This window comes from Halteromyces radiatus, assembly GCF_025201355.1.
Source record: "Halteromyces radiatus strain CBS 162.75 chromosome Unknown BX664scaffold_3, whole genome shotgun sequence".
NCBI classification, from domain to species: domain Eukaryota; kingdom Fungi; phylum Mucoromycota; class Mucoromycetes; order Mucorales; family Cunninghamellaceae; genus Halteromyces; species Halteromyces radiatus.
The window spans coordinates 2,342,076-2,364,898 of record NW_026251689.1 but is presented as its reverse complement, the minus strand read 5'-3'; the positions used below and the strand labels follow the sequence as shown (position 1 = coordinate 2,364,898).

The 22,823-nt window shown below is 32.8% G+C and overlaps 7 protein-coding genes across 7 annotated transcripts; 5 read left to right on the top strand and 2 right to left on the bottom strand.

The window, feature by feature from the left end:
- Positions 1-121: 121 nt before the first annotated feature.
- On the top strand, positions 122-2,419 carry BX664DRAFT_384819 (ribosomal protein L1-like protein). The gene is made up of 6 exons (XM_051549206.1): positions 122-609; positions 726-815; positions 891-989; positions 1,061-1,130; positions 1,512-1,994; positions 2,071-2,419. Exons 1-6 carry the CDS (start codon positions 138-140, stop codon positions 2,384-2,386), a joined length of 1,530 nt encoding a protein of 509 aa, XP_051401830.1. The 5' UTR covers positions 122-137; the 3' UTR covers positions 2,387-2,419.
- Positions 2,420-2,724: 305 nt separating this feature from the next.
- Positions 2,725-5,651, top strand: BX664DRAFT_329553 (Lecithin:cholesterol acyltransferase-domain-containing protein). Its single transcript, XM_051544812.1, has 8 exons — positions 2,725-3,274; positions 3,341-3,813; positions 3,889-4,041; positions 4,124-4,675; positions 4,771-5,012; positions 5,086-5,129; positions 5,205-5,412; positions 5,479-5,651. The coding sequence occupies exons 1-8, from the start codon at positions 2,811-2,813 to the stop codon at positions 5,584-5,586; spliced, it is 2,244 nt and encodes a 747-aa protein (XP_051401829.1). The 5' UTR covers positions 2,725-2,810; the 3' UTR covers positions 5,587-5,651.
- Positions 5,652-6,103: 452 nt separating this feature from the next.
- On the top strand, positions 6,104-10,127 carry BX664DRAFT_329549 (P-loop containing nucleoside triphosphate hydrolase protein). The gene is made up of 17 exons (XM_051544811.1): positions 6,104-6,657; positions 6,760-6,823; positions 6,934-6,956; positions 7,046-7,089; positions 7,166-7,176; positions 7,325-7,394; positions 7,498-7,620; positions 7,689-7,764; positions 7,827-7,894; positions 7,972-8,028; positions 8,086-8,165; positions 8,229-8,270; positions 8,324-8,510; positions 8,587-8,664; positions 8,845-8,867; positions 8,963-9,017; positions 9,093-10,127. The coding sequence occupies exons 1-17, from the start codon at positions 6,231-6,233 to the stop codon at positions 9,999-10,001; spliced, it is 2,337 nt and encodes a 778-aa protein (XP_051401828.1). The 5' UTR covers positions 6,104-6,230; the 3' UTR covers positions 10,002-10,127.
- A 209-nt stretch (positions 10,128-10,336) lies between these two features.
- Positions 10,337-12,235, bottom strand: BX664DRAFT_295081 (Pescadillo N-terminus-domain-containing protein; the record flags this gene model as incomplete). The annotated part of the gene is made up of 5 exons (XM_051542132.1): positions 12,112-12,235; positions 11,783-12,049; positions 11,450-11,711; positions 10,717-11,386; positions 10,337-10,578 (listed from the first exon to the last, which is right to left on the bottom strand). The coding sequence occupies exons 1-5, from the start codon at positions 12,210-12,212 to the stop codon at positions 10,337-10,339; spliced, it is 1,542 nt and encodes a 513-aa protein (XP_051401827.1). The 5' UTR covers positions 12,213-12,235.
- A 59-nt stretch (positions 12,236-12,294) lies between these two features.
- On the top strand, positions 12,295-13,134 carry BX664DRAFT_329546 (40S ribosomal protein S22-A). The gene is made up of 2 exons (XM_051544810.1): positions 12,295-12,419; positions 12,639-13,134. The coding sequence occupies exon 2, from the start codon at positions 12,650-12,652 to the stop codon at positions 13,031-13,033; it is 384 nt and encodes a 127-aa protein (XP_051401826.1). The 5' UTR covers positions 12,295-12,419; positions 12,639-12,649; the 3' UTR covers positions 13,034-13,134.
- Positions 13,135-15,236: 2,102 nt separating this feature from the next.
- BX664DRAFT_329539 (yippee-like protein) lies at positions 15,237-16,289 on the top strand. Its single transcript, XM_051544809.1, has 4 exons — positions 15,237-15,495; positions 15,606-15,649; positions 15,714-15,749; positions 15,842-16,289. The coding sequence occupies exons 1-4, from the start codon at positions 15,388-15,390 to the stop codon at positions 15,996-15,998; spliced, it is 345 nt and encodes a 114-aa protein (XP_051401825.1). The 5' UTR covers positions 15,237-15,387; the 3' UTR covers positions 15,999-16,289.
- Positions 16,184-21,974, bottom strand: BX664DRAFT_329537 (NUC185 domain-containing protein). Its single transcript, XM_051544808.1, has 23 exons — positions 21,886-21,974; positions 21,762-21,826; positions 21,604-21,698; positions 21,006-21,522; positions 20,714-20,917; positions 20,486-20,631; positions 20,175-20,409; positions 19,967-20,073; positions 19,758-19,889; positions 19,517-19,691; positions 19,133-19,420; positions 18,989-19,054; positions 18,806-18,887; positions 18,625-18,719; positions 18,157-18,534; positions 17,969-18,095; positions 17,721-17,842; positions 17,480-17,573; positions 17,275-17,408; positions 16,723-17,196; positions 16,613-16,652; positions 16,384-16,532; positions 16,184-16,317 (listed from the first exon to the last, which is right to left on the bottom strand). Exons 1-23 carry the CDS (start codon positions 21,896-21,898, stop codon positions 16,309-16,311), a joined length of 3,747 nt encoding a protein of 1,248 aa, XP_051401824.1. The 5' UTR covers positions 21,899-21,974; the 3' UTR covers positions 16,184-16,308.
- Between the last annotated feature and the right edge of the window lie 849 nt (positions 21,975-22,823).

Here is a 22,823-nt window from a genome sequence, read left to right as displayed (position 1 = left end):
CAAAGAATAGCCAATGATGGGGAGTTTACAACTCAGACAAGTCTTTTGTGGATGAGAGGTGTTTTTTTATTTTTATTTTTACTTTTTTTTTTTTGTTTTCTTTCACCTTCTTTTTTTTTTTAATACCATTTGATAAGATGCTTTCAACTTGTTTACACCGAGTAGCACGATCCTCTACACAACGAGTTGCCATTCAACAATGTTATTACGCAACAAAGAAATCCACAGCCAAAGTCAATCCTGATGCAGTCGACGTTCATCAAGCCTTAAAGGTATTGAAAGCTATGGAAGTGGGTCACCCTTCTCACCAAATCGAAGCTCATATCCAATGCAAGATTGAAAAGTCCACACCTTTGATTCGCGGTTCTCTTGTTTTACCCAAAAGTATCAAACAAGAAGCTACCATTGTAGTTTTTGCCACTGGTAAGAAGGCTGAAGAAGCTCGTGCTGCTGGTGCACAATATGTTGGTGGTGAAGAACTTATTGAACAAGTACAAAAAGGTGAAATCAAATTTGACAAGTGTATTTCTACTCCTCAAATGTTCCCGGCTGTTACAAAGATTGCTCGTGTACTTGGTCCAAAAGGTTTGATGCCCACTGTCAAGAAAGGTAAGACCACTTTATACAATCAATTTTTATCAAATCTACCTTTTTTTTTCCCTTCCTTATCAACTCAAACCCGACTTTTTTTCTTTTAACTCTAACATTTGGATTTATATTAATAGGTACTGTGACGGATGATGTATCTGATATTGTAAGAAAATCAAAGAGTTCCTTTGATTTTAAGGGTGACAAATTTGGTGTGTTGCATACAGGTAATCATATAAATGGAACTAATGGATAGGATCCTCATGTTTTTATTTTTTTTTTTTTTATTTTTTTTTAATTAGGTATTGGAAAGGTTGAATTTGAATCCAATGATATTGAAAACAATTTGAAGGCTATACTTGAAGAATTACGATTATTTGGAAAGGCCAACAACCTCAAAGGTAAATAAGATGATAACAAAAGGATGATAAATGATTCTTGTTTTCTTATTACTTTTTTTTTCTTCTTTTAGCATTCATTCAAAATGTATCTCTATCTTCTACTCGTGGTCCTGGTATTGCTATTGCCAATGGTGCTGCCTTGTAATAGTAACTTTATCCCTCTTCTTCCATTCTTTTCATTTCTTCCCTTAGATGTATAGTACAACCGACTCTTCTATTCTCATTCTTATTTTTTTATTTTATTTTTTTCATTTCATTATCTTACAAAATAAAACTTATTTAGAAAAAAAAAATCATCCATATATATTTCAATGCTTGTTCATTATGGCTTTTTTTTCTATGTGACAATTTTTTGACATTCGGTGATTCAATTTGGAGACGAGGTCAAGTGTTACTCTACACCCAGGGTAAACAAAAAAAAAAAAAAAAAAGAGGAACCACTTTTTTTTTTCTTTCTTCCTTTCTATTTTTTTTTTCTATTTATATATATAATATATTGTCAATGTTACGATCCTTGTCTAGACAATTAGTTGGTACACGACCTACAGTATATAATACCACACGATGTTTAAGTACAAGTCAAATGGCTAATTCGTCACATGGCTTATTACGGTTGAAAGAATATTATGACAGTACTTTGGCTGAAGACCTCATGATTCTTGGTTACGACCACTCACGTGTAGCACCACCCACAACCAAATACCCTGACTTGGAAGTCCAGATCGATCGTGCATTACAATCTACTGGTGAAGAACAACAAAAGAAACAAGAAACTCCCTATGTGGCTCGTACTCGTAAAGGTGGCAAACCTGTCAAACCCATTGCTCCTTTGAAAAGCGCCAATGCTATTCCTAAACTGGATAAAATCACTTTACATGCCATGATCAAGGATGCTATTGGAAATAAGAGTAATTTATTATCTGCTTTTATGGCTTTCCAAAGTATTACTGGTACTCGTCCTGAAGTAGTTTATGCTCGAACTTCTGTTGCCAATTGGAAACTTCGGTAAAGAAAAGAAAAAAAAAAAAAAAGAAAACAAAATTGAATCTAATGATTTTTTTTTTTTTTTGGATAATAATAGTGAAGGTATGCCTATTGGTGTCAAAGTGACTTTACGTGGAGAAGAAATGTATCAATTTATGGATAAATTAGTAGAAATTGTATTACCTCGATTGAAAGAATGGCCTGGTATGTCAATGACAGCTGGTGATGGTAATGGAAATGTTGCTATTGGGTTCCCTCCTTCTGCTTTAGCTCTTTTCCCTGAAATCGAAGGTTCTTTTGATGTATATCCCAAAATGACTGGATTTGATGTGACATTCAACACTACTGCTTATACAAATACTGATGGTCGTCTTTTACTGTCTGGCTTCTCTGTTCCTTTCAAAACCAAATAGATTAGATTATTTTTATTTATTTATTTATTTATTATTTTATTTTATTATTGTTGTTATTATTGTTATCATCTCACCAGAATACATCATTTTATACATATTTCTCCTTCTCCTCACTTTACCTTTAGTCATCATTGAAAAATAAAAAAGTAAAAACTTGCATCTTTCCTTGTCTTTCTCTTACACTCATATCTTGAACTTTTTTTAAAAAAAAAAAGTAAAAAATAAGTCATCTTGTTGTGATGATCGATCAGCGGAGATAAAACGTATCAGTTTTAAGAAAGAAATAAAAAATAATAGCGCATGAACATTTTTTTGTTATTGTTTCCCTTTCTTTCTTTTTTTTTTTTTTCTTTCGTCCCGGCTTTTCCCATTTCTCTATTTGAAAAAAAAAAAAGGGTCATTTATATAACATTATTTTGTTACAATGCGCCATCGAAAGGGTAAAAAATCATCTTTACACGAAGATGAATCAACGTCGTCAGCCACACCTGAGGTCAATTTGGAAAAACATCAACGAAGACGATCAAGTACAAAGCCTCCTCGACTTCCAGCTTCTGAAAGAAACTCTACAATGCAACCAGAAGATATTCTTGGTGATTGTTCCATCTTCCAACCTGCTCGACCTCCTTTTTGGAAAAGAAAACGGTTTCATTTCATTGTTGGTGTGACAGTAGGACTCTTGGCAACATATGGTGCTTCCACTACTCCCACAGCAAATGATTTCCAGTCTTATCTCTCTATGCAATTGGCAGAAATGGACTTTCCTTCACTCATGCTTCCTACTGGTGTACTTGTTGATGATCTTCTTGGTAACTTTACAAGTTTTTTCAATCCTGCCAACACGCCTACCATCACTGAAGAAACATTTATGCCTGCTTGGGGTGCAAAGTAAGGGAAAAAAAAAAAAGTGTTTCAAACTAAAGATTGTTTAATCTTCCTTATATATATTATTAGGGATACTATGGATTTGAAACCTCATTTTCCTGTAGTCATTGTTCCAGGTGTGATCTCATCAGGCTTAGAATCTTGGTCTACCGATGAAAAAGCAAGAAAATACTTTCGAAAAAGAATGTGGGGGACAGCTACCATGTTTCGCGCCGTGATCTTGGACAAGGAAAGTTGGATACATCATGTACGACTTGATCCTGTGACAGGTTTGGATCCTCCTGGAGCCAAAATTCGGGCAGCACAAGGATTAGATGCTGCTGATTACTTTGTGACAGGATATTGGATTTGGGGTAAAATCATTGAAAATTTGGCAGCCATTGGATATGATAGTAACAATATGATGTTGGCAAGTTATGATTGGCGTTTGGCTTTTTCTAATTTGGAGGTTCGTGACAAATACTTTACAAAGCTGAAAGCTCATTTGGAAACTTCAAAACTGGTTCATGGCAAGAAAACCGTCTTTTTGGCACATTCAATGGGTATGATTTCCGATCTTTTTTTTATTATTCTGACTCTAATCATCAAACGTCTGATAACTTTTTTTTTTCTATTAGGATCCAATGTTTTGTATTACTTTTTCAAGTGGGTTGAATCTCCTGAAGGTGGTAATGGTGGTGATCAATGGGTTAATGATTATGTCGAATCTTTTGTTAATATTGGAGGACCCATGCTTGGGGTACCTAAAGCTATGACAGCTTTGTTATCCGGTAAGTATAAAAAAGGAAAAGGATGGAATATTGAAAAACATGGTGATAATCTTTTTTTTCTTCTTTATCTCTGTTATTATAGGTGAAACTCGTGATACTATATCTTTAGGAAGTTTCGGTGCTTATCTCTTGGAAAAATTCTTCTCTCGAAATGAACGTGCATCTTTACTAAGAACTTGGGCTGGTGGGTCATCCATGCTACCAAAGGGAGGAAATCACTTTTGGGGAAATTACGATGCTGCACCTGATGATAGCAAAATTTCAACAACGAAACAAAAGGACGATATGGACAAAGAAATATTAAGCAATGAAAGTCACTATATTCATACACACGGAAAGTTATTGACGTTTTTAAAGAAACGATCCCTGGAAGGTATTGAAGACAACAACATCACATTGAACTTGGATGAGGAAAACAATGACAACAATAACAACACATCGATGAAAGATAAATATCATTACTATTCGATGAATGAAGCCTTGGAATTATTGTTTGCAACGGCATCCAAGGACTATTCTATTATGGTCAAGAATAACTACTCGAATGGATTTACTTTTTCAAAACAACAACTACAAAAAAATGCTTATAACCATACAAAGTGGGCCAATCCCTTGGAAACTCAGCTACCTAATGGTAAGAGGAAACAATAAACATATAAATAATATAGATAATACGAATAGCCCATTTCCAAATTTAACTTGTTTTTTTTTTTTTTTTCCTTTATCTAGCACCAAATATGAAGATATACTGCTTATATGGAGTTGGCTTACCAACTGAACGAAGTTATCATTATGCTTACGTCAATCATGATCAAAGTTCCTCTTCTGTTTCCAATACAAGTTGTGAAAATTCTGGTTTGGAAAGTCAAGATGATGTTTCTCTATGTTTGACTTCTCCTGGATCGTCACCTTACTCATCTAATGGACAAGCTAAAGATGAAGAAGGTGGTATCAAACCACCACGTCTGATGGTAATAAATGTTGAAAAAAAAAGATATATATTATTAATCAAACTGTTTTTCTATTCTTTTTTTTTTGGGTCAGTATATTGACAACTCTGAAAATGATGGTGTTCGTTTTAGTGATGGGTCAGTAATTAAATCAATGAAAAAAAAAAAAAGGAATAGGATATTCATTTTCTTTGTATTATTTTTATTTATCAGTGATGGTACCGTACCATTACTATCTCTAGGCTTCATGTGCTCTCCTTCCAATGGTGCTTGGACGAAATATCGTGATCTATATAATCCTGGGCATAGTCCTGTCAAACTCAAGGAATACATGCATGAAGAATCTGATGGTATTGTCAATGTTCGGGGCGGAAACAAGGCTGGTGATCATGTAGATATACTTGGCAACTGGGAAATGACGGTAACAAACAAAAGAAAAGACTTTTTTTTTTATCGTGAAATGATATTAATATTTTTGTTACGATAGTTGGATTTATTAAGAATAGTATCAAATGCTGGTGAGAATGTCACTGAACAAATATATTCCAACATTGAAGAAATATCAAATCGGATACCTATAGTACCACAACCCTAGGTTTTTTTTTTTTTTTTAGTGTAGTATAGTTAATTAGTTAGTCCATTAGTTAGTTAGAAAAAAACAAATCAAAATAAACTTTTATGTATTTATATATGTATACGCAGACTTCCTACGTTGATCGATTTATATTAGTGTAGAACATTTCTTTTCTTGAACAAAAAAAAGGGGGAATGACACTTATTAAACTTTGGTAGACAAGTTTGTTCTTTGTCACGAGTAATTTATACGTACGTGTACATGATGGAATAATAAAAAGTAAAAAAGAAATAAAAACACATCTCCTTGTGAATAATGGTCTAATTGCTCCTCAACAATGAATGATGAATAGTTTATGGTAACTTTCCTAAAACGGATCGAATCCTAACATTTTAAACTGATTGATTATGCGTGAACAGGCACACAAACGCCTAGGCACACAAAGTAAATTTCCGCCTTTGGACAAGTGCAGACACTCATTATTTAAACGGCAGCTTAGTTTTCATGTGCCTTTTTTTTTTTTTACTCTCTCTTTCGCTTTTTTTTTTTCCTCTCTCTCTCTCATACACTTTTTCTACTGTTACAATATCCTTTTTTTTTTTTTGACAGTTGTCCTACGTTGTTCACGTTACTGACCTTATATCAGCATTACTGAAGAGTGGGCAATGCAAAACACCAAAATACCTTGTTTGAATGATCAAGAATCTGTATTATCACCTGCACCTTTTTCTTTCTTTAGTCCTGCTACGACATCACCAGCAACAGTAACAACAACAACTATGTCCAACAACCAACCTCCTGCGTCACCTCCAGCAACACCTGTTTATTACCCATCGGATCCAATTTCTCCTTCTTCTTCTCCTTCACCTTCCTCTTCATACTCATCAATCCCGTCTTATTCTACTAAAAGTCTCCGGCCACGATATTCTAAATCGACTTGTCTTGCCAGTGAAAATATTCAGGTTATGGTTCGTTGTCGTCCACCTTTTGATACTACAGTTGAAACTCAAGAAGAAGATGATTGCTGGATACTTGGTTCTGAAAAAGGTACTATCAAATTGGATGACTCTCATACTACAGTGTTTGAATATGGTACGCACCCAAAAAAAAAAAAAAAAAAAAAGATAAATAGTGACGACGTATGTTTGAAACGTACTTAGTACATACTCAACCTTCTTTCTTTTTTTGGAATAGACAAGGTATTCAAAGGTACAGACAACGCTGAAATATACGAATCCGGTATACAAAAATTAGTCAGGTAACACTGAAACTCTTTTTTTTTTTTTTTTTTTGTAAATGGCATAATGGTTGTCCTTTTTTAAGAAGAAGAAAAACTAATTTTACTATTATATGTTATTATTACGATAGATCTACAATGGAAGGCTATAATGGTAAACATAAACAATCAAAGCATATTGTCTCACTTTATTTTGTCAATCTTCATCATTTTCTAATTTGTTATTATCCCTATATTATTTAGGTACTGTATTTGCATATGGACAAACGGCTAGTGGAAAAACTTATGTAAGATTCATTTTTTCATTTATTTCTTAGCATATATTATATATTGACATACAATTCTATTTTTATATTTATATAGACAATGGTAACAGGAAAACAAATATGGAATTCGAATACAGTTATTGACTAATTGGTTTATCATATCTTTACTTTCTCTTATTTCATTAGACAGGTAATTTCACAAGAAAAATAAATTGTCCTATGATCCTCTTACGAATTCTCTTTTTTCTTTCTTTATAGGTACCCAGGAGGAACCGGGAATGATACCAAAAGCGGTGAACGATGTGTTTGCTTATATAGAAGAAGAGGTAAACAAATATCCAAAAAAAAATATAATTTGTTTTTTTTTTATTATTATTATTATTATTATTATTATTATCATTTTATATACTAATGTAATCATAATAATAGGCTGTGGATCGAGAATTTTTATTACAAGTGGCATATATGGAAATCTACAAGGAAAAAATCAACGACTTGTTGGGTTCAGAACAACCTGCAACTGGCTTAATAATAAGAACGGTGAATGGACAGGTAAACAGAAGATATGTTATTTATTTATTTGTTTACTTTATTTCCTGACATGAATCTTTTGATTACAGGATTCAGTCGATGGTCTCAACATTGTTCCTGTTACAACTCCTGAAGAGGTGATGAATTATATCAAATTGGGTGAAGGTATAAAAACGATAAAAGAACACATATGATGACAAACTAACTTTTTTTTCTACCTTTATTAGCTCGACGTCATACAAGTGAAACAGATTTCAATGAAAGTAGCAGTCGATCCCATACTATCTTCCAACTGGTAAGAAGAAGAAGGAGAAGAAAAAGAAGAAGAAGCACATAGATCTAGTGAATAATAATAAATCATGATATATTTAGATTATTGAAAGCAAACCTAGGTCTTCTTCTTTGGCTTCTGTACGAACTTCTCGTTTGGTAATATATTTTATATAATGCATATTTGATCTATTTAACTAAGCATTTTTGTTATAGAATTTGATTGATTTAGCAGGTTCCGAAAAAGCAGCCATTAATACTGAACGACGTCAAGAAGGAGCTTTCATCAATAAAAGGTGAAGATAGAATAATAGATTTGTTTAAATAATATATTAATTTTTTTTTCTTTATTATAAAAGTTTACTAACATTAGGCAAAGTCATCACTCAATTGAATGAAGGGTAAGATAATTAAATTTTTTGTTATTATTTGTTTACTTATTTACTTGATTTAGTGCAAAACATATACCATATCGTGATTCAAAGCTTACAAGAATCTTGAGTACCTCTTTATCTGGAAATGATCGCGTGGCTGTTATCTGTACTATCAATCCATCTTGGAAATCCAAAGATGAATCCACCAATACTTTACGTTTTGCACAAGGAGTCAAGAAAGTTCGAATTAATCCAAAAATTACTCAGGTAATAAAAAAAAACATATGACTGGATGATGGATAAAACTGACTCTCTTTCTTTTTTTTTATTATTATTATTATAGACTACACGACATTCAAAACTTCAAAATTACAAGGAACAAATTGTGGAACTTGAAATTCAAATGCAAAAAAAGACGGAGGTAAATATACAAAAAAAAAAAAAAAAAAAAAAATCTCACACACTTCCTTACTCTCCTTGTTCTTACCCCTCTCTATTTTTCTTTTCCTTTTCCTCCTTTTTTTTTTTTTTTTTCTGGTGACTTATGACTGTTGACAATTCGACTATTGCCATCACTGCTACTCCATCATTGCATTTACAGCAAGAAGCCGATACTAAAGAAAGGTACTTTATTGAAATATAAAAGAATTTCCCGATATTAACTTGTATGATTCTTTCATTGTTCCCTTTTTTTCTTTTTTTTTTTTTTTTACTAATAGATTATCCCATTTACTTGGTCTTATTTTAACAAGCTCAAAAGCCAATGATATTGCGGTAAGAAAGACAAAAAAAGAAAAAAAAACTTCAATTTATATTTCTAACTAAACTATTGTAATGATCACTCTTTAGAAAAATAAACATGAAGCCACAGCGGGTAGTGATGTTTGGTTACACGGAAGTATTGAAGACGTGGTTCACGAATGCGAACAACATCTGTCAGCAACTATCCAAAAGCATCAGGATGAAATTCGAAGGAAAGATCAGGATATACAACAACTAAAGGATAGACTTGCTCAAAATCAACAAAGTTTGGATGAAAAATCGATTGTAATCGAAGAACTTCAAGTAGCTGTACAAGATTATCAAAGGATAACGGAAGAACGACAAGCTCAACTAGACAAGTATCGCAACGACACAGCTGAACTCAGCAAACGATGGACTGAATTGGAATCATTCATTAGTGACTACAAGGAACAATTGGTGGTTTCTGAAAGTAAGGCACTGATGTTGGAAGCAAGGCGTAAAGCAGATGAACATGCAAATGATATACTACGACAAGAGCTGGAGGAATGCAAAATGGCTTTGGAACAGAAGATACAAGATGAAAGATTACTAGGTATGGTACAATCGATGGCTGAAGACGAACCAGAGGAAGACTTGCATGACAATAATAACGACAATGAGAAAGATACATCTACCGACCATGATGTACTCAATCAAATAGTGATCAATTTGAAAAAACAACTGGAAGATACTGAGGCAGAATACGAACGGAAACTACAAGAACAAAGGAACGACATGGAAAAAGAAAAGGATCGACGTGATATTATATACAAAAAGAAGATAGACGAAGTACAAAAAAAGCTGGATGATATGGAAGCTGAATTGATACAATCACTTAGTGTTGCCAACACTACAAACACTAACCAAGAAGGATCAACCCTACCAATGTACCTTGGACATGGAAACTGGCAACTTCTTTTGGTGTTTTCACTTTATCTCGCCTGTGGCCAATATTTGGACTCTTTTTTGCACTGAATACCAACTTTTCCCTCTTGTTACTATAGTTTAGTTTTATTATTATTATCCTTTTATTTTAGTTTGTTTATTTCATGAATTGTATATACCATTTTTAATAAAATATTGATATCTTGATAACCAACATTATTTATTGTACTAGACAAATTGAGATTTGAAATGCTATTTTATTGATTTAAGAAGACTACATCTAAATAGATAAACAAAGAATAATAAAAATAAAATTATAAAAAAAAAAATCAAATATGAGAGAGGGAAAAAAAAAGTGAATGATGATGAATACAATAATACTAAACTATATAAAAAGAAAAAAAAAATACAATAATGAAGAGAATCTATTTTTTGGCTTTAAGAGCCTTCTTCTTTTGTTCCAACTTGGTAGCGAGATCGGATTTCTTTTGATTGCTTTCTTGCATACGATTATAGAGTTTGCGTTGTTTGTTGGACATCATCACAGTGGCCATTTCCTTTTGTTCTTCTCGTTCAAGTTCTTCAGCAGTTCGCTTCTTCTTGTTGGCCTTCTTTTTCTTCTTCTTATCATCATCAGCATCCTTGTAATCAGAGAAGCTCACACCAGCTGCTTCTGCCTTGAGTTCCTTTTCATAATCATCCAATTCAGCAGCTGAGGCAGCAGCAGCAGCAGTTGTGGCGTTCAATTCTTCAGTTTCAGATTCTTCTTCTTCTTCCTCTTCTTCTTCTTCTTGTTCTTCCAAACCAGATGAAGGAACATAATCACCTTCCTTGGCTTCAACAAATGGACTAAGATGAGGAGGTAAGAGTTCACCAGGTTCATATAGAGATGTCTTGATCAATTTACGAGCGTTGATGCTATCAGCGATCCATTGAGGTTGGACATAGGCACGAGAAAGAACACGATTGTTTACCTTGGGACGATCGCACACTTGAATGGTAATACGTTCATCGGATTCAGGGAAAGGAGGTTCACCACCTACAGATGCATCCCAACTGACTTGACCACCACAGCTACGGATCATAAATTCCAATGCATATCGAGGAGTTTCACGGGACAAGAAGAAAGTATGATCCTTGAATAATTGTTGTAAAGATTGGACTTCATTGGAAGCATCTTGGATTTGTTGCAATGTCACTGTAGCACTTTCATCATCATCATCATTATTATTGTTTGATTTGGAAGTGGATTTAAAATCGTCCAATGCAGTTGTTTCATCATCATCTTCACCTACATCCACCCGTTTCTTGCCACCTGTTACATTCTTATCCAACTTGAAGTAATCGTTGCTATCCAATTTGGGAGGATACGAGATGTTGAGTTCGTTGTACAAGCGATAGTTCACAAAGCCCATCAATGTAATGTAAAAATCCAAAAAGGTGGTCATTACACGAAAATCAACATCAGTAGGAACCTATTATCAAAATATATAAATATATATTAATACAAATCTATATATGAATAATGTTGAACTTACATCTGTTGAGAATTGATAAGGTACTACCCAAGTCACAGTTTGTCCCTTGATATCAGCTTGATAATAGATCCCTTTGATGGAGAAAAATACTTTACGTATACATTTGGCATTCATCACATAATTTTGAAATTCGGCAATCAAAGTTTGACATGATTTCACAGTTTTGGCTTTGATACGATTATCCACGGGCATTTTGGAGAACAGATATAACATGGAAATAGCATCATCCATATCACGTACAGCGTCTACAAAAGTAGGGTATCTATATTTATTTATTTTTAAAAAAAAAGAGATCAATAATCATATTTACATAATAGAATTTTTTTTTTTTACCTTTCTTTGATGATATGATCCAAAGTATAGCTAGGTCTGTTGTTTTCACTAAGTGACTTTGCTGAAGATATTTCACCTTTGTGGAGAACAGTATTCAATTTCTTTGCAAAGGCCTTGTAAGCTCTGAATTTGGCAAGTAAAGGTTCGTGCAAAAGATATTGAATATCTTTAACATAATAAAAAGTGACAGGTGCTGTTGATCCTTTGTTGGCCTTCTTTTTATTTCTTGGTTCACGAGGATAAATCCCTTTGAGAATACAAATACGTCTAATGAGTTGAAATAAATCTATTAGTAACTAAAATAGATCCAGTGATCTACCACCATTTACCTAAAATCAGCAAGAGAGATTTGAAGTTTCTTCAAAGCTTGTTGTCTGGTAATAAAGTTGGACGCTGCCCCTTTCACTCCTTTCTTTTGAATGCGACCCATAATGAATGGTAATAAAATAAAATATATATAAAAAGTACAGAAGAGAAAAGAAAAAAAAAAAAAGCAAGGCAACCTTTTTTTTTTTTTTTGTGGTAGAATCATCTCCGCTGAGTGGCTTTTGGGAAATTCTTTTTTTCACACTTTTTTTTTTCTTCCTTCCTTCGTTTATTTTATTATTACCATCTTTCTATCTCAATTTATATCACTGTAAGTCCATCCATCCATCCATCCATCCATCCATAAGGATGATTTAATAGTCCATATACACAATTCCATAGTGTAGAAGGCCTTTTGCAAAGCTTAATGATTTGAGCCACTTGCAAGAGGAACAAACAGCTACTTTTATGAATCCACTCTACCTGGACACTCATATGAAGTACACTGTTTTTTTTCTAACCTTTTTTTTTTTTTTTGTTATATTGATAGTTAACATAAATATGGATGTTTTGGCTACGTGTTTGAAGGCTATCAATAATGCTGAACGTTGTGGAAGACGTCAAGTTCTTATCAAAATATCTTCCAAAGTCGTTTTCAAGTTTTTGTGTGTCATGCTAAAACATGGTTATATTGGTGAATTGGACATAGTCGATGATCATCGTTCTGGCAAGGTTATCGTTCAACTCAATGGTCGTTTGAACAAATGTGGCGCCATATGTCCTCGATACTATATTAAGGTTACTGAATTGGAAAAGTATAGATCCAAGTTCTTGCCTGCTCGTCAATTTGGTAAACTCGTCTTATCTACTTCTGCTGGTATCATGGACTTTGAAGAAGCTCATCGCAAGCACCTTGGTGGACATATTCTTGGCTTCTTTTATTAGGCTTGGATTATTTAGTTTTATTTGTTAACTAAAAGAAAATTAGTTAGTTGTACATAGTTTTTTAATAAAGAAAAATAGTTATATTATATCAAAAAAAAAAAAAGATAGTAGACATTTGTTATAGATGATGATAAAAATGTTTTATTTGTATGAATTAGTAGAATGAATAAATGAAAGTGGGTATATGAGAGAAATTATTATCGTTCTTGTTTGACTGCACTAGATTTTCTATATTGAGCACCTTGTTCTACTGATTTATTCAAATCTGTCATGAGTCTATATAAAAATAAAAAAAAAAAAAAGGATATTAGTAATGTATGATTTCAGTCAAAGAGTTCTGGTTTACCGCATCATATCCAATCTTGTCTTTGCAGGACTCTTTATTTGAAGAAAAAAAAGAAATACATTTTGTTAGTTCATAAATGTATGATACCATGGTGTTCTATCTAACCTGATTGTTTTGAAGAGCATGTAGAGCTTGAAAAGAATATTGTTGTAATACATTGGCTGCATATTGTCTTTTTGCCCGTGTATCACTATTTTGACGAATAGGTTGATAAACTAAAGCGACTGAAGAGGACATTGTGAATAATATAGACGGAAAAAAAAAAAAGAAGAAAAAAATTACTGGTTTTTTTTTTTTTTTTTTTTTAAGTGAAGCGCGTTAATTTTCTCCGTTTGATTAGATGATTCTTTTTATTACGAAATGGATGATATCAATAGAAGCTTTCTTATTCTTTATTATAGTCTTCTTAATGATCATAGCTGAATCAATACTTTAATCATTCTCAACCGCAAAATCTGTTCTTTTTTTTGCATTGTTTATCATCGTGTCTTTTCCTGTTTAGTAAATAAAACGATCATCATCCGATGACTGATAAAAAAAAAAAGACAATTCACATCCCTTTCTATTCTTCTATACAAAAGGCAAGCTTTTTTTTTTCCACTGTTTCTTTTTTCTATCATCAATAAAAATCAATCATCATCATCCGATGACTGATAAAAGAACACACCATTTAGCATCCTCATGAAAAAGAACCATCCTTCCATAAATGAGGACAGCTTGTTTTAATTGACCGGAATATCAAATTTTAAGAAGTGCTTTTTGATCATTTTTATTCCCCTTTCTCTCTTTTCTATTTCTTTTCTTTTTTTTTTTTTTTCTTCTTTCACTCAATGGCCATACCTCCTCGATTGGTACAATACCTTGGTCATATACCTTTCTTTCACCATAAAACAACATCTTCTCTTACACTATGCTTTATTCCAGGATTCAGGTCATCATTCCAAACATCACGAAAGAGCGATCACTTGTATCTCTGGTGTCGAAATCACAATGTTAGTTATTTGACTTGGGATCATCCTGAAGAAACCAGTGTTCAGGATTGGTGTCAACAAGGACAAGATATGATCACATCTCAGTTATCTAATAATTCAACACAACAACAACGGTTATTATTTGTGGGAGCAAGTCTAGGTATGTGGTTGGCCATCAGAATAGCTCACAGTTTATCGCTTCACAACAAACATCCTGGTGTTACAAATTCTACAACCAACACAATATACATACAAGGGATCATTGGAATTGGTGGAGCAGTAGATACAACAGAAAGATGGTTACAAGAACTACACAATATGAATACGAAGACAACAACAAAAGCATCTGTGCTCTTAAATGACGGCAAGATATGGAGACGACCTTCTGAATATGATTCCAATGGTTATTATGATATCCCTGTTTCATTTTTGGAAAAATCTCAACATGCACTGATTCTATCCAACAATGATATCAGCAGTATATCCTATCCGGTTCATCTAATTCATGGTGCTTTGGATCAAGATGTTCCATTACAACATGTACATCACCTTTTATATTGGTTGAAAGAACGTCATCCTTCTTCTTCTTCTTCTTCTTCTTGTACACCCATTCATCTTCATCTGGTACAAGATGGCAATCATCGGTTATCTCGACCACAAGATCTCATGCTATTGGACAAAATATTAAACACGTGCACAGCTGATGTTCCCTGATCTTACTGCCTACTTGGATGGCAAGTGAAAAAAAAAAAAAAAAATCAGTTGGATGGCGATGACTTGTTGATTATTGGTTATAGGTAAGACATATATATTTTTTATATATATACTTTTTTTTTTATCTATTATAACGGGTTGTATTTTATAAAATACCGACCGTATTTATATATATATATATTTTTTTTGTTTTTACTGTTGATTTTTTTTTTTATTTTTCGTCTCGCTTACTTCTTTTCTTTTCTTTCTTTCTTTTCTTCTAACTTTTTTATTTTATTTATTTTATTTTATTTTGTGTTATTAGGCTATCAAACAATCTATTCATGGGATTGAAGTATCGGGAATACTTGGAACAAGAGGAAGGGAAAAAACTATTTGGGTGTTCAACTTGTCATTCTCACCTTGCTACCAGTGATAAAATTGTCTCCAAGGTACAATACGTGAACAAGCACAAGATGAATGAATCTCATACTTTTTTCTGTAATAGTTTCATTGCTTACTCACTTTCTGTCTCTTTTTTTTTTTTTTTTTTTGGTTCTAGGAATTCAACGGACAACATGGACCTGCTTATTTGTTTCAAAAAGTGTAAGTCATAGCAAGTGACTTTTGACGAATATTCTGGAAATAATCTAAGCTTTATTTGATATAGTGTCAATGTGGATGAGGATGATATAGAAGAAGAAAGGTAAAAAGAAAGGATTGGATTGATATTTTCTTACAACCTGTTTACTGATTATTATTATATTTTTTTTTTTAATTTCCTTCTTCTTTCCTTAGGATGATGATTTCTGGAACTCATACGATTGTGACCATCTCATGTACACGATGCTTGACTTTACTTGGTTGGAAATACGTCAAAGCAAGTGATGATCGGCAAAAATTCAAGGAAGGCAAATACATTTTGGAAAAAACTCTTCTCAAAATCATACAATGAACAATACCCGAAAACACTTCCCACACTCCCTCACACCACTTTTTTTTTTTTTTTTTTTGTACAGCCTGATCCTTGTTTTCATCTTATATATATTCAATACCTTTTCTATCATTTTCTAGTATTATTCGTTTTTTTAGTCCATCTTTCAAAATGAAATAAAAATCACTGTTCTTCAATAAAACACCTTTATTTTTTAAAAAAAAAAAAAATTCATGCCCAAAAATAAAACCTGCATTTTCACTCCGCTGAACCTGCGCATACAAAAAAATGAAAACAAAAAAAGTCTAATTTTATATCATTTTGGTATAGATTAAAAATACTATAACACACAAAAAAAAAGTAAGTATCAAAGACCGTTATGGAATGATGACAATAAAAAACTTACCAAACTAGCCGCAAAAACAATATCTCGTTTGATATCTTCTTCAGCCTGTTCCATTTTCTTATATAAACTTGTATCCCCTACCATTCTAGCAGCTCCCATCACTTCACGGCAAGTTTCATCCAAACGACTAATACATCGAACAATGGATCCTATTATATACATACAAATAAAGGGAAAATCATTCATCAATATTACTATTTCCCTCTATTTTTTTTTTTTTTTTGATTACCTTCTAGGACATCAGTCAAATCAGTAATATGTTTGAAAGGCTAAAAAAAAAAAAAAAAAATAAGATAGGAGATGAATAAATCATATACATATATTTATATATAAACATACCAAACCACGAGCCCATTCATAGACGACTTCTACCAACCCAAACTTGAGACCATTCACATAATCTTCCACTGAAATGGGTAATCCACAATCAGCTTGAATTTGAGCCACCTTGCGGGCATAAGTCAAAATGATATCTTTTCCTTTTGTCAATTTGGGAGTCAATCTTGGTTCACTGGCATTTCGTTCTTGGAAGACAAACGCAGATAGAAGGGAAACCACTTCGGCAGGCTCAAAATCAGCAAACACATTATCCAGTACAAGTTCAGTTAGCAAGAGTTCATCTGCAGAGTTGATTTCACATGCCACACGACCCTTTAGTTGTACTGTTCCTTGATCATCTATATAGTTCAATTGTTGAAGTACTTGAATTCGTTGTTGATAATCTGGTAGTAGTTCCAAGTTTTGATCAGAAATAGTGAGTTTCAACATATCGATTTGACCAGAGAGATGTTTATGAGCATGCATCAAAGCGTACTATTACAAAAATTGAGTAAACTGTCATTAAATATTACCGATCCTTCTTTTTTTTTTTTTTTTTTTTTCTATACTTACATGATCATCAAGATCAGGACATTTTGTACATTGAAACTCGGTTCGTAATCGTCGAATTAAGCTTGTTTTTGTCTTGAGCATTTCTTGGAATTCTATATCTTTGATTTTTTGCCAATCGAACTCGAAGATGTCACCTATGAATATGATCCAAAGGAAAGAAAAAAGGTTAGGAACAACACAAAGATCAATCTTGTATTATTTGTACCTTTTCGAGCCATCACACCAAATGTTTCCAATTCTTGTTTAGCAAGTGCCAATTCCATATCGTTTTGTCCAGTCAAAAGTACATCCGCATTGGTCTATTTAAAATCAGAAGGTAAAAAAAGAAAGAGAGAGAGAGAGAAAGAGAGAGAGAGAAAGAGAAGAATTAAGTCTCATCTGTAGAACATTGTTTCAAAAGAATACAACCAAGAAGGTAATATTTCATCTATTTTTTTTCTTCTTACCTTAAGTATAGACTTGGTCACCAAGATAATATCACCAGCTCCTATGGTCACAATTTCTGTTTGACTATTGTCGGCCTTCACGACGGTAATAGATGTCACTGGTAATGGTGCTTCTTCTTCCCCTAATTATATGTCGATATCAATATGTGAATATAAAAAGATCGATTAGCATAATAACGAAAGATTATATGGTAATAATAATAAAAAGAATACCAATCCTTTTTTTTTTTTTTTTTTTTTTTTTTTACCTTTCATGACATTTGGTTCTAGATTCTTGGGTACTAACACCATACATCGGAGCTGTTTCTGTTGATTCGCAGATCCAGCTGCAGCAGGAAGGGATCGTAAGATAACAGCAGGAACATTGCGATAAATCTAAGACATACCGAAAAAATAAATACTTGTATACTATTTTTTTAATCTATATATTACTTACACTTGTATTAATGATCACAAGTCGACCTGTACAAAGGGCGCGGTTGCCTACTGCTGAATTGACAATAAATTGTTGGATCATGGTACGAGAAAGTTGAATCACTTGACTACATATGTCGTAAAATGTTGATAGATCAGGACTACAGATTGTACAATCCACTTGTTTGAGTGCGCTTCGTTTGAGTTCATTTTCGTCCATAAGTCGTTGAGTATCAGGTAAAAGTCGTTGATTACTGTTTTCAGAGAAACTTCGTTTGATCATTTCTTCTACCTTGAGCGCCTCTACCCGAAGCAAGTTGAGAATCATGTTATATGTCAACCGGAATTGCGATTCAAGTTTTGTAGGTTTTCCTAGAATCATTGTATTGAGAGATGCAGCCTATACAATAATCATATGAAAGAAATCAATGGAATGATTTAACTAGTGATATATCACCCAATTGGTATATAAAAAGTACATATGGCTTACCGAGGGAGGTTCATCACCACTACAAGCAATAATCACCATACCAGTAGAATCAAGACCACGACGACCAGCACGACCTGACATTTGAGTATATTCGCCTAATCGAGAGAGAAAGAGGAAATAACATATTAGTATTGTTTAACTGCCGTTATCCATTTTACTCAGGGATTTCATTTTGTCTCACCTGGTAAAAGATCACGGAATCCACGCCCATCGTTCTTTCGTAATCCAGAAAATACAACACTTCGCGCTGGCATATTGACTCCCTGTCAATAATAATAATATAATAATAATAATAAAAAGCATAAAAAAATGAGGGAGAGTCAGAATTGATTAAACCAGAACACCTATATATATTTCATCCTACCATGGCAAATGTTTCGGTAGCAAACAACACCTTGACAAGTCCACGAGCAAATAGGATTTCAACAATCTACAAGATTTAAAAAAAAAAAAGGTATTATAATCAATTCTATCAGAATCGCCCTGACTTTCCAAACAGAATACTTACTTCTTTGATGATTGGTAATAAACCACCATGATGCACAGCAATACCTCGAGAGAGCAAATCACGCATTCTGAGAATTTGAGGAAGTTCTTTATCGGTACCACGTAGGCGTACAAGACTGCGTTCAATAAAAACATGTATTTCACTTTTTTCCAAGCTAGAGCATAAATCAGTTTTGGAAAGACTACTAGCATATTCTTCACATCGACGCTTGGAAAAGGTAAAGATGACCACAGGTAATAATTGCTTGGTATTCAAGTGGCCAATCAAATGAACAAACATATTCCGATCCTATTTTCCAACAAAACGAAAAGAAAAGAAGATAAATGATGAGGACCCTTTTATAAAAACAGATTATTATCTTCGCTTTTTTTTTTATGATTTTACCGTTTGTAATGCTTGTTGATAACTTTTTCCAATTTGTTTCACAGGAGTACGTACCACAGTTCCACCACGGCCACCACCTCTTCCACCTCGTCCAGCTGCGATTCCTCCACGACCACCATTTGATGATTCTCGTTGATCCTTGCGTTTCGATAAAGCATCGCTAGCTTTTTTATATCTATAAATAAAAAAAAAGGGCACATCAATCATAATTTCGATAACTAATCCACGATTTCAAACTTACTCGATGCCATTGAGTTTTGTTTCGTGGGCTCCAACAATCTTAAACACCTCTTTTCCAGCATATAGATGATGTTCCAAGGGTACAGGACGTTTGAGGGTACTGATCACATAGATATCCTTTTTCTTGGTCCGGCTATAAGAATAAAAACGTTGATAAAGTTGTTTTCAGTCAATCATCATCTTCGTTCGGTATGCAATTGATTTTCTTACCCAACCCAATCAGCAAATTCCTTTGTATTTGGTACAGTAGCAGATAGTAAAATAATATTGACATGTGCTGGTAACATAATAATGACTTCTTCCCATACCACACCACGCTGGCAAAAAAAAAAAAAAAAAAAAAAAAAAAAAAAAAAAAAAGAGGTTAAAAGAAAAAAAAAAGATCCTACCATATCATATATATTTCATATTCACATACCTCCAAGTCGTTGACATAATGTACTTCATCAAAGATAACAAATTCCACATCCCGAATGAGATCAGCACCACGATACAGCATACTTCGTAGAATTTCCGTTGTCATCACCAAACAGCTAGCTTCAGGTCGAATTTGGACGTCACCAGTAAGGATACCAACATCATCACCAAATGTATGTTTAAAATCACGGAATTTTTGATTCGATAAAGCTTTGATGGGTGAAGTATAAATAGCCCTATGTCATTGAAATAGAAATAAATAAATCACTTGATTCTTTCTTCCCTCTTTTATTTTTTTTTTCTAAAACTTACTTTGTCATATGCTTTGAAGCTAATGCAATTGCATAATCTGCCACTACAGTTTTGCCAGCTGATGTATGTGCTGCTATAAAAACAGAATCACCCATTTCCAAATGATAGACAGCATGCTTTTGAAAGGTATCAAGTTCAAATGGGTACTATTATATTATATTATATTTAAGATACCAAAATCAGTTAGTAAAATGAAAAAGATGAGATTGTTAAAAATAAAAAACTTACATGTTGAGCCATTTCTGGTACCATTTCATGAAAGTTATCGAAAGGTTGATTGACATTGATTTCGTGAGCCCAATCACGTCGCTTGTGAGCTTCATTGACGGATTTCAATTTCTTTGATAGGACAGTAGTAGGTTGAGCTTGAGGTATTTGAGCAGGTAGCAAAGAATCGACGTCTTGTACGTCAGACGATCCAGATTCTTTTTCCTATATATATATATATATAGAGAGAGAGAGAGAGAAAGAGAATTAATGAGTAAGATAAATGTGATGATATTTTATATTATTATTGTACCGTAGTAGTTGTCAATTCATTTCGTTCTTCTTCAGTTGTTTTAACTTCCAGAAAATCAAAAGAAGTGTCATCAGGCTTGATCATGTCTTCAATACTGAATATTTTTGTTGATACTGGAGCTAAATGTTCTTGTTCGTCTTCAAATCGTAATCCACGGTCAATGCCTGGAGCTATGGCTGGAGTATCCAAGTCTTCCAAAAATGTAAGATCAATAATAACGTCGACATTATCCTTTTGGTTCGAATGTAATGCTGTTTCATCCATAACTTCAACTTCCAAACCACCAGGTGCAAAAGGAAACTGAGAAGCTTTTCCTCTTACAAAGTCTTTCGTGGAACCAAAAGCGCGAGTTAAACTTGTTGAATTGGTTGCCAAAAGGTTTGGATCATCTTGTAAAGCTTCACGATAACCAATGATATCACCGTCATATCCTTTACGTACTACTTGTATATCAGTTCTAGGTTTGGCCAATTGTTCATGAGCAAATGAATAAAAGTCTGGTTCTTCATCCCAATGTCTAAATTATAATATCAATAAGAATAAAATAGAATAAGCTCTTGTTTGATCAATGTCAAGTAAAAAAAAGAAGAGTACTTACTCTTGACACTTATTCAGCCATGATGTTGGAAATGTTTCTTGTGGTGTAAGAAAAGTTTGTTCAAGTTCTCGTCGTATTTTTTCAGTCGTGTTTTCCTATTTTTCGTTATAAAAAAAAAAAAAATGAATAAAAAGAAAAATTATTTTTTTTTTATTTACCATTGTCGCAAATCGAGTTCCAGTTTCAAGACTATTGAAAACTTGAGCTAGTTTCTCAGATGTCACTAAAAGTATTCATTAATAAAATCATACGAGATTATTATAAAACTTTTTTTTTTATTACCTTCATTTGTCATTCTAATACGATCTATTAAAAAAAAAATAAATGAAATAAAGAGGAAGAAACGAAAAGAAAGAATATCCACAAAAAAAAAAAAAAAAAATCCAACACTTTAACAGCAAACTCAGTCTATCCAAAGACAGTAATCACTTTTATATATAATGCTTACTTTTTTGAAATCATCAATCAGTCTACTTATAGTACATCCTTTTATTTTTTTTAAAAAAAAGAATTAAACCAATATCTTGGTTATTTTTATTATGATTAACTCACAAAGACCATTTTTGGACTCAATGTATCAAATCATTTTTTTTTTTTTGTTCCTGTAAATTAAAACTGATGCTTACTACTGCTCAGTCACCACAAAATGTTTTTTATTTTAATAATATCATCAAATCATTTCACAAATCTTCATCAAATTAAGGCTACAAAAAAAAATATATACTGTAGACATTAACATTGTAATGTCACTGCAATTCACTTTTTTTTTACATCCTCTTTTTTTCGTCTTCTCTTTAATGTCATTCTACTAACAATATATTGTATTACTACAATATAATAGAGGATATTTACAATATATTTTTTTTTTTTTATATTTTTCTTAGTATGGTTTTCTCTTAATAATAATAATAAAAAAAAAAGTAAAAGTCATTTATTTTTTCATCACTATTTCCTAATATGGATTACTTAGAATCAAATACTCAAATTTTATTGGTTGACAGGAGAATCATCCATTTTGCCTGCCCCTTTTCTTTTTTTTTTTTTTTTTTACTACACTTCTTTGAAATGACTTTAATGCTTTACCAAAGTTAGTGCTCACTATACATAATCATCAATTTACAATCATGCAAAACAAATGGATAAATTTAACAAAAACGTCATGGATATGAAAAAAAAAAAAAAACTTACACGTATCATTGGATAATCCTTTAACCGGATGA

Bases quoted from the DNA above. Each gene is read 5' to 3' on its own strand.
- BX664DRAFT_329549 (XM_051544811.1), top strand. From the start codon at position 6,231: ATGCAAAACACCAAAATACCTTGTTTGAATGATCAAGAATCTGTATTA. The intron at 7,621-7,688 runs GTAAACAGAAGA...TTTTGATTACAG, and splicing joins TAAGAACGGTGAATGGACAG to GATTCAGTCGATGGTCTCAA. The intron at 8,868-8,962 runs GTACTTTATTGA...TTTTACTAATAG, and splicing joins GAAGCCGATACTAAAGAAAG to ATTATCCCATTTACTTGGTC.
- BX664DRAFT_329539 (XM_051544809.1), top strand. From the start codon at position 15,388: ATGGGATTGAAGTATCGGGAATACTTGGAACAAGAGGAAGGGAAAAAA. The intron at 15,496-15,605 runs GTACAATACGTG...TTTTGGTTCTAG, and splicing joins GTGATAAAATTGTCTCCAAG to GAATTCAACGGACAACATGG. The intron at 15,750-15,841 runs GTAAAAAGAAAG...TTCTTTCCTTAG, and splicing joins GATGATATAGAAGAAGAAAG to GATGATGATTTCTGGAACTC.
- BX664DRAFT_329537 (XM_051544808.1), bottom strand. The intron at 18,888-18,988 runs GTAGGATGAAAT...TATTATTGACAG, and splicing joins CTACCGAAACATTTGCCATG to GGAGTCAATATGCCAGCGCG. The intron at 16,653-16,722 runs GTATGTTTATAT...TTTTTTTTTTAG, and splicing joins ATGAATGGGCTCGTGGTTTG to CCTTTCAAACATATTACTGA.
- BX664DRAFT_329553 (XM_051544812.1), top strand. From the start codon at position 2,811: ATGCGCCATCGAAAGGGTAAAAAATCATCTTTACACGAAGATGAATCA. The intron at 4,676-4,770 runs GTAAGAGGAAAC...TCCTTTATCTAG, and splicing joins GGAAACTCAGCTACCTAATG to CACCAAATATGAAGATATAC. The intron at 5,413-5,478 runs GTAACAAACAAA...TTGTTACGATAG, and splicing joins TTGGCAACTGGGAAATGACG to TTGGATTTATTAAGAATAGT.
- BX664DRAFT_329546 (XM_051544810.1), top strand. From the start codon at position 12,650: ATGGATGTTTTGGCTACGTGTTTGAAGGCTATCAATAATGCTGAACGT.
- BX664DRAFT_384819 (XM_051549206.1), top strand. From the start codon at position 138: ATGCTTTCAACTTGTTTACACCGAGTAGCACGATCCTCTACACAACGA. The intron at 990-1,060 runs GTAAATAAGATG...TTCTTCTTTTAG, and splicing joins AAAGGCCAACAACCTCAAAG to CATTCATTCAAAATGTATCT. The intron at 1,995-2,070 runs GTAAAGAAAAGA...GGATAATAATAG, and splicing joins GTTGCCAATTGGAAACTTCG to TGAAGGTATGCCTATTGGTG.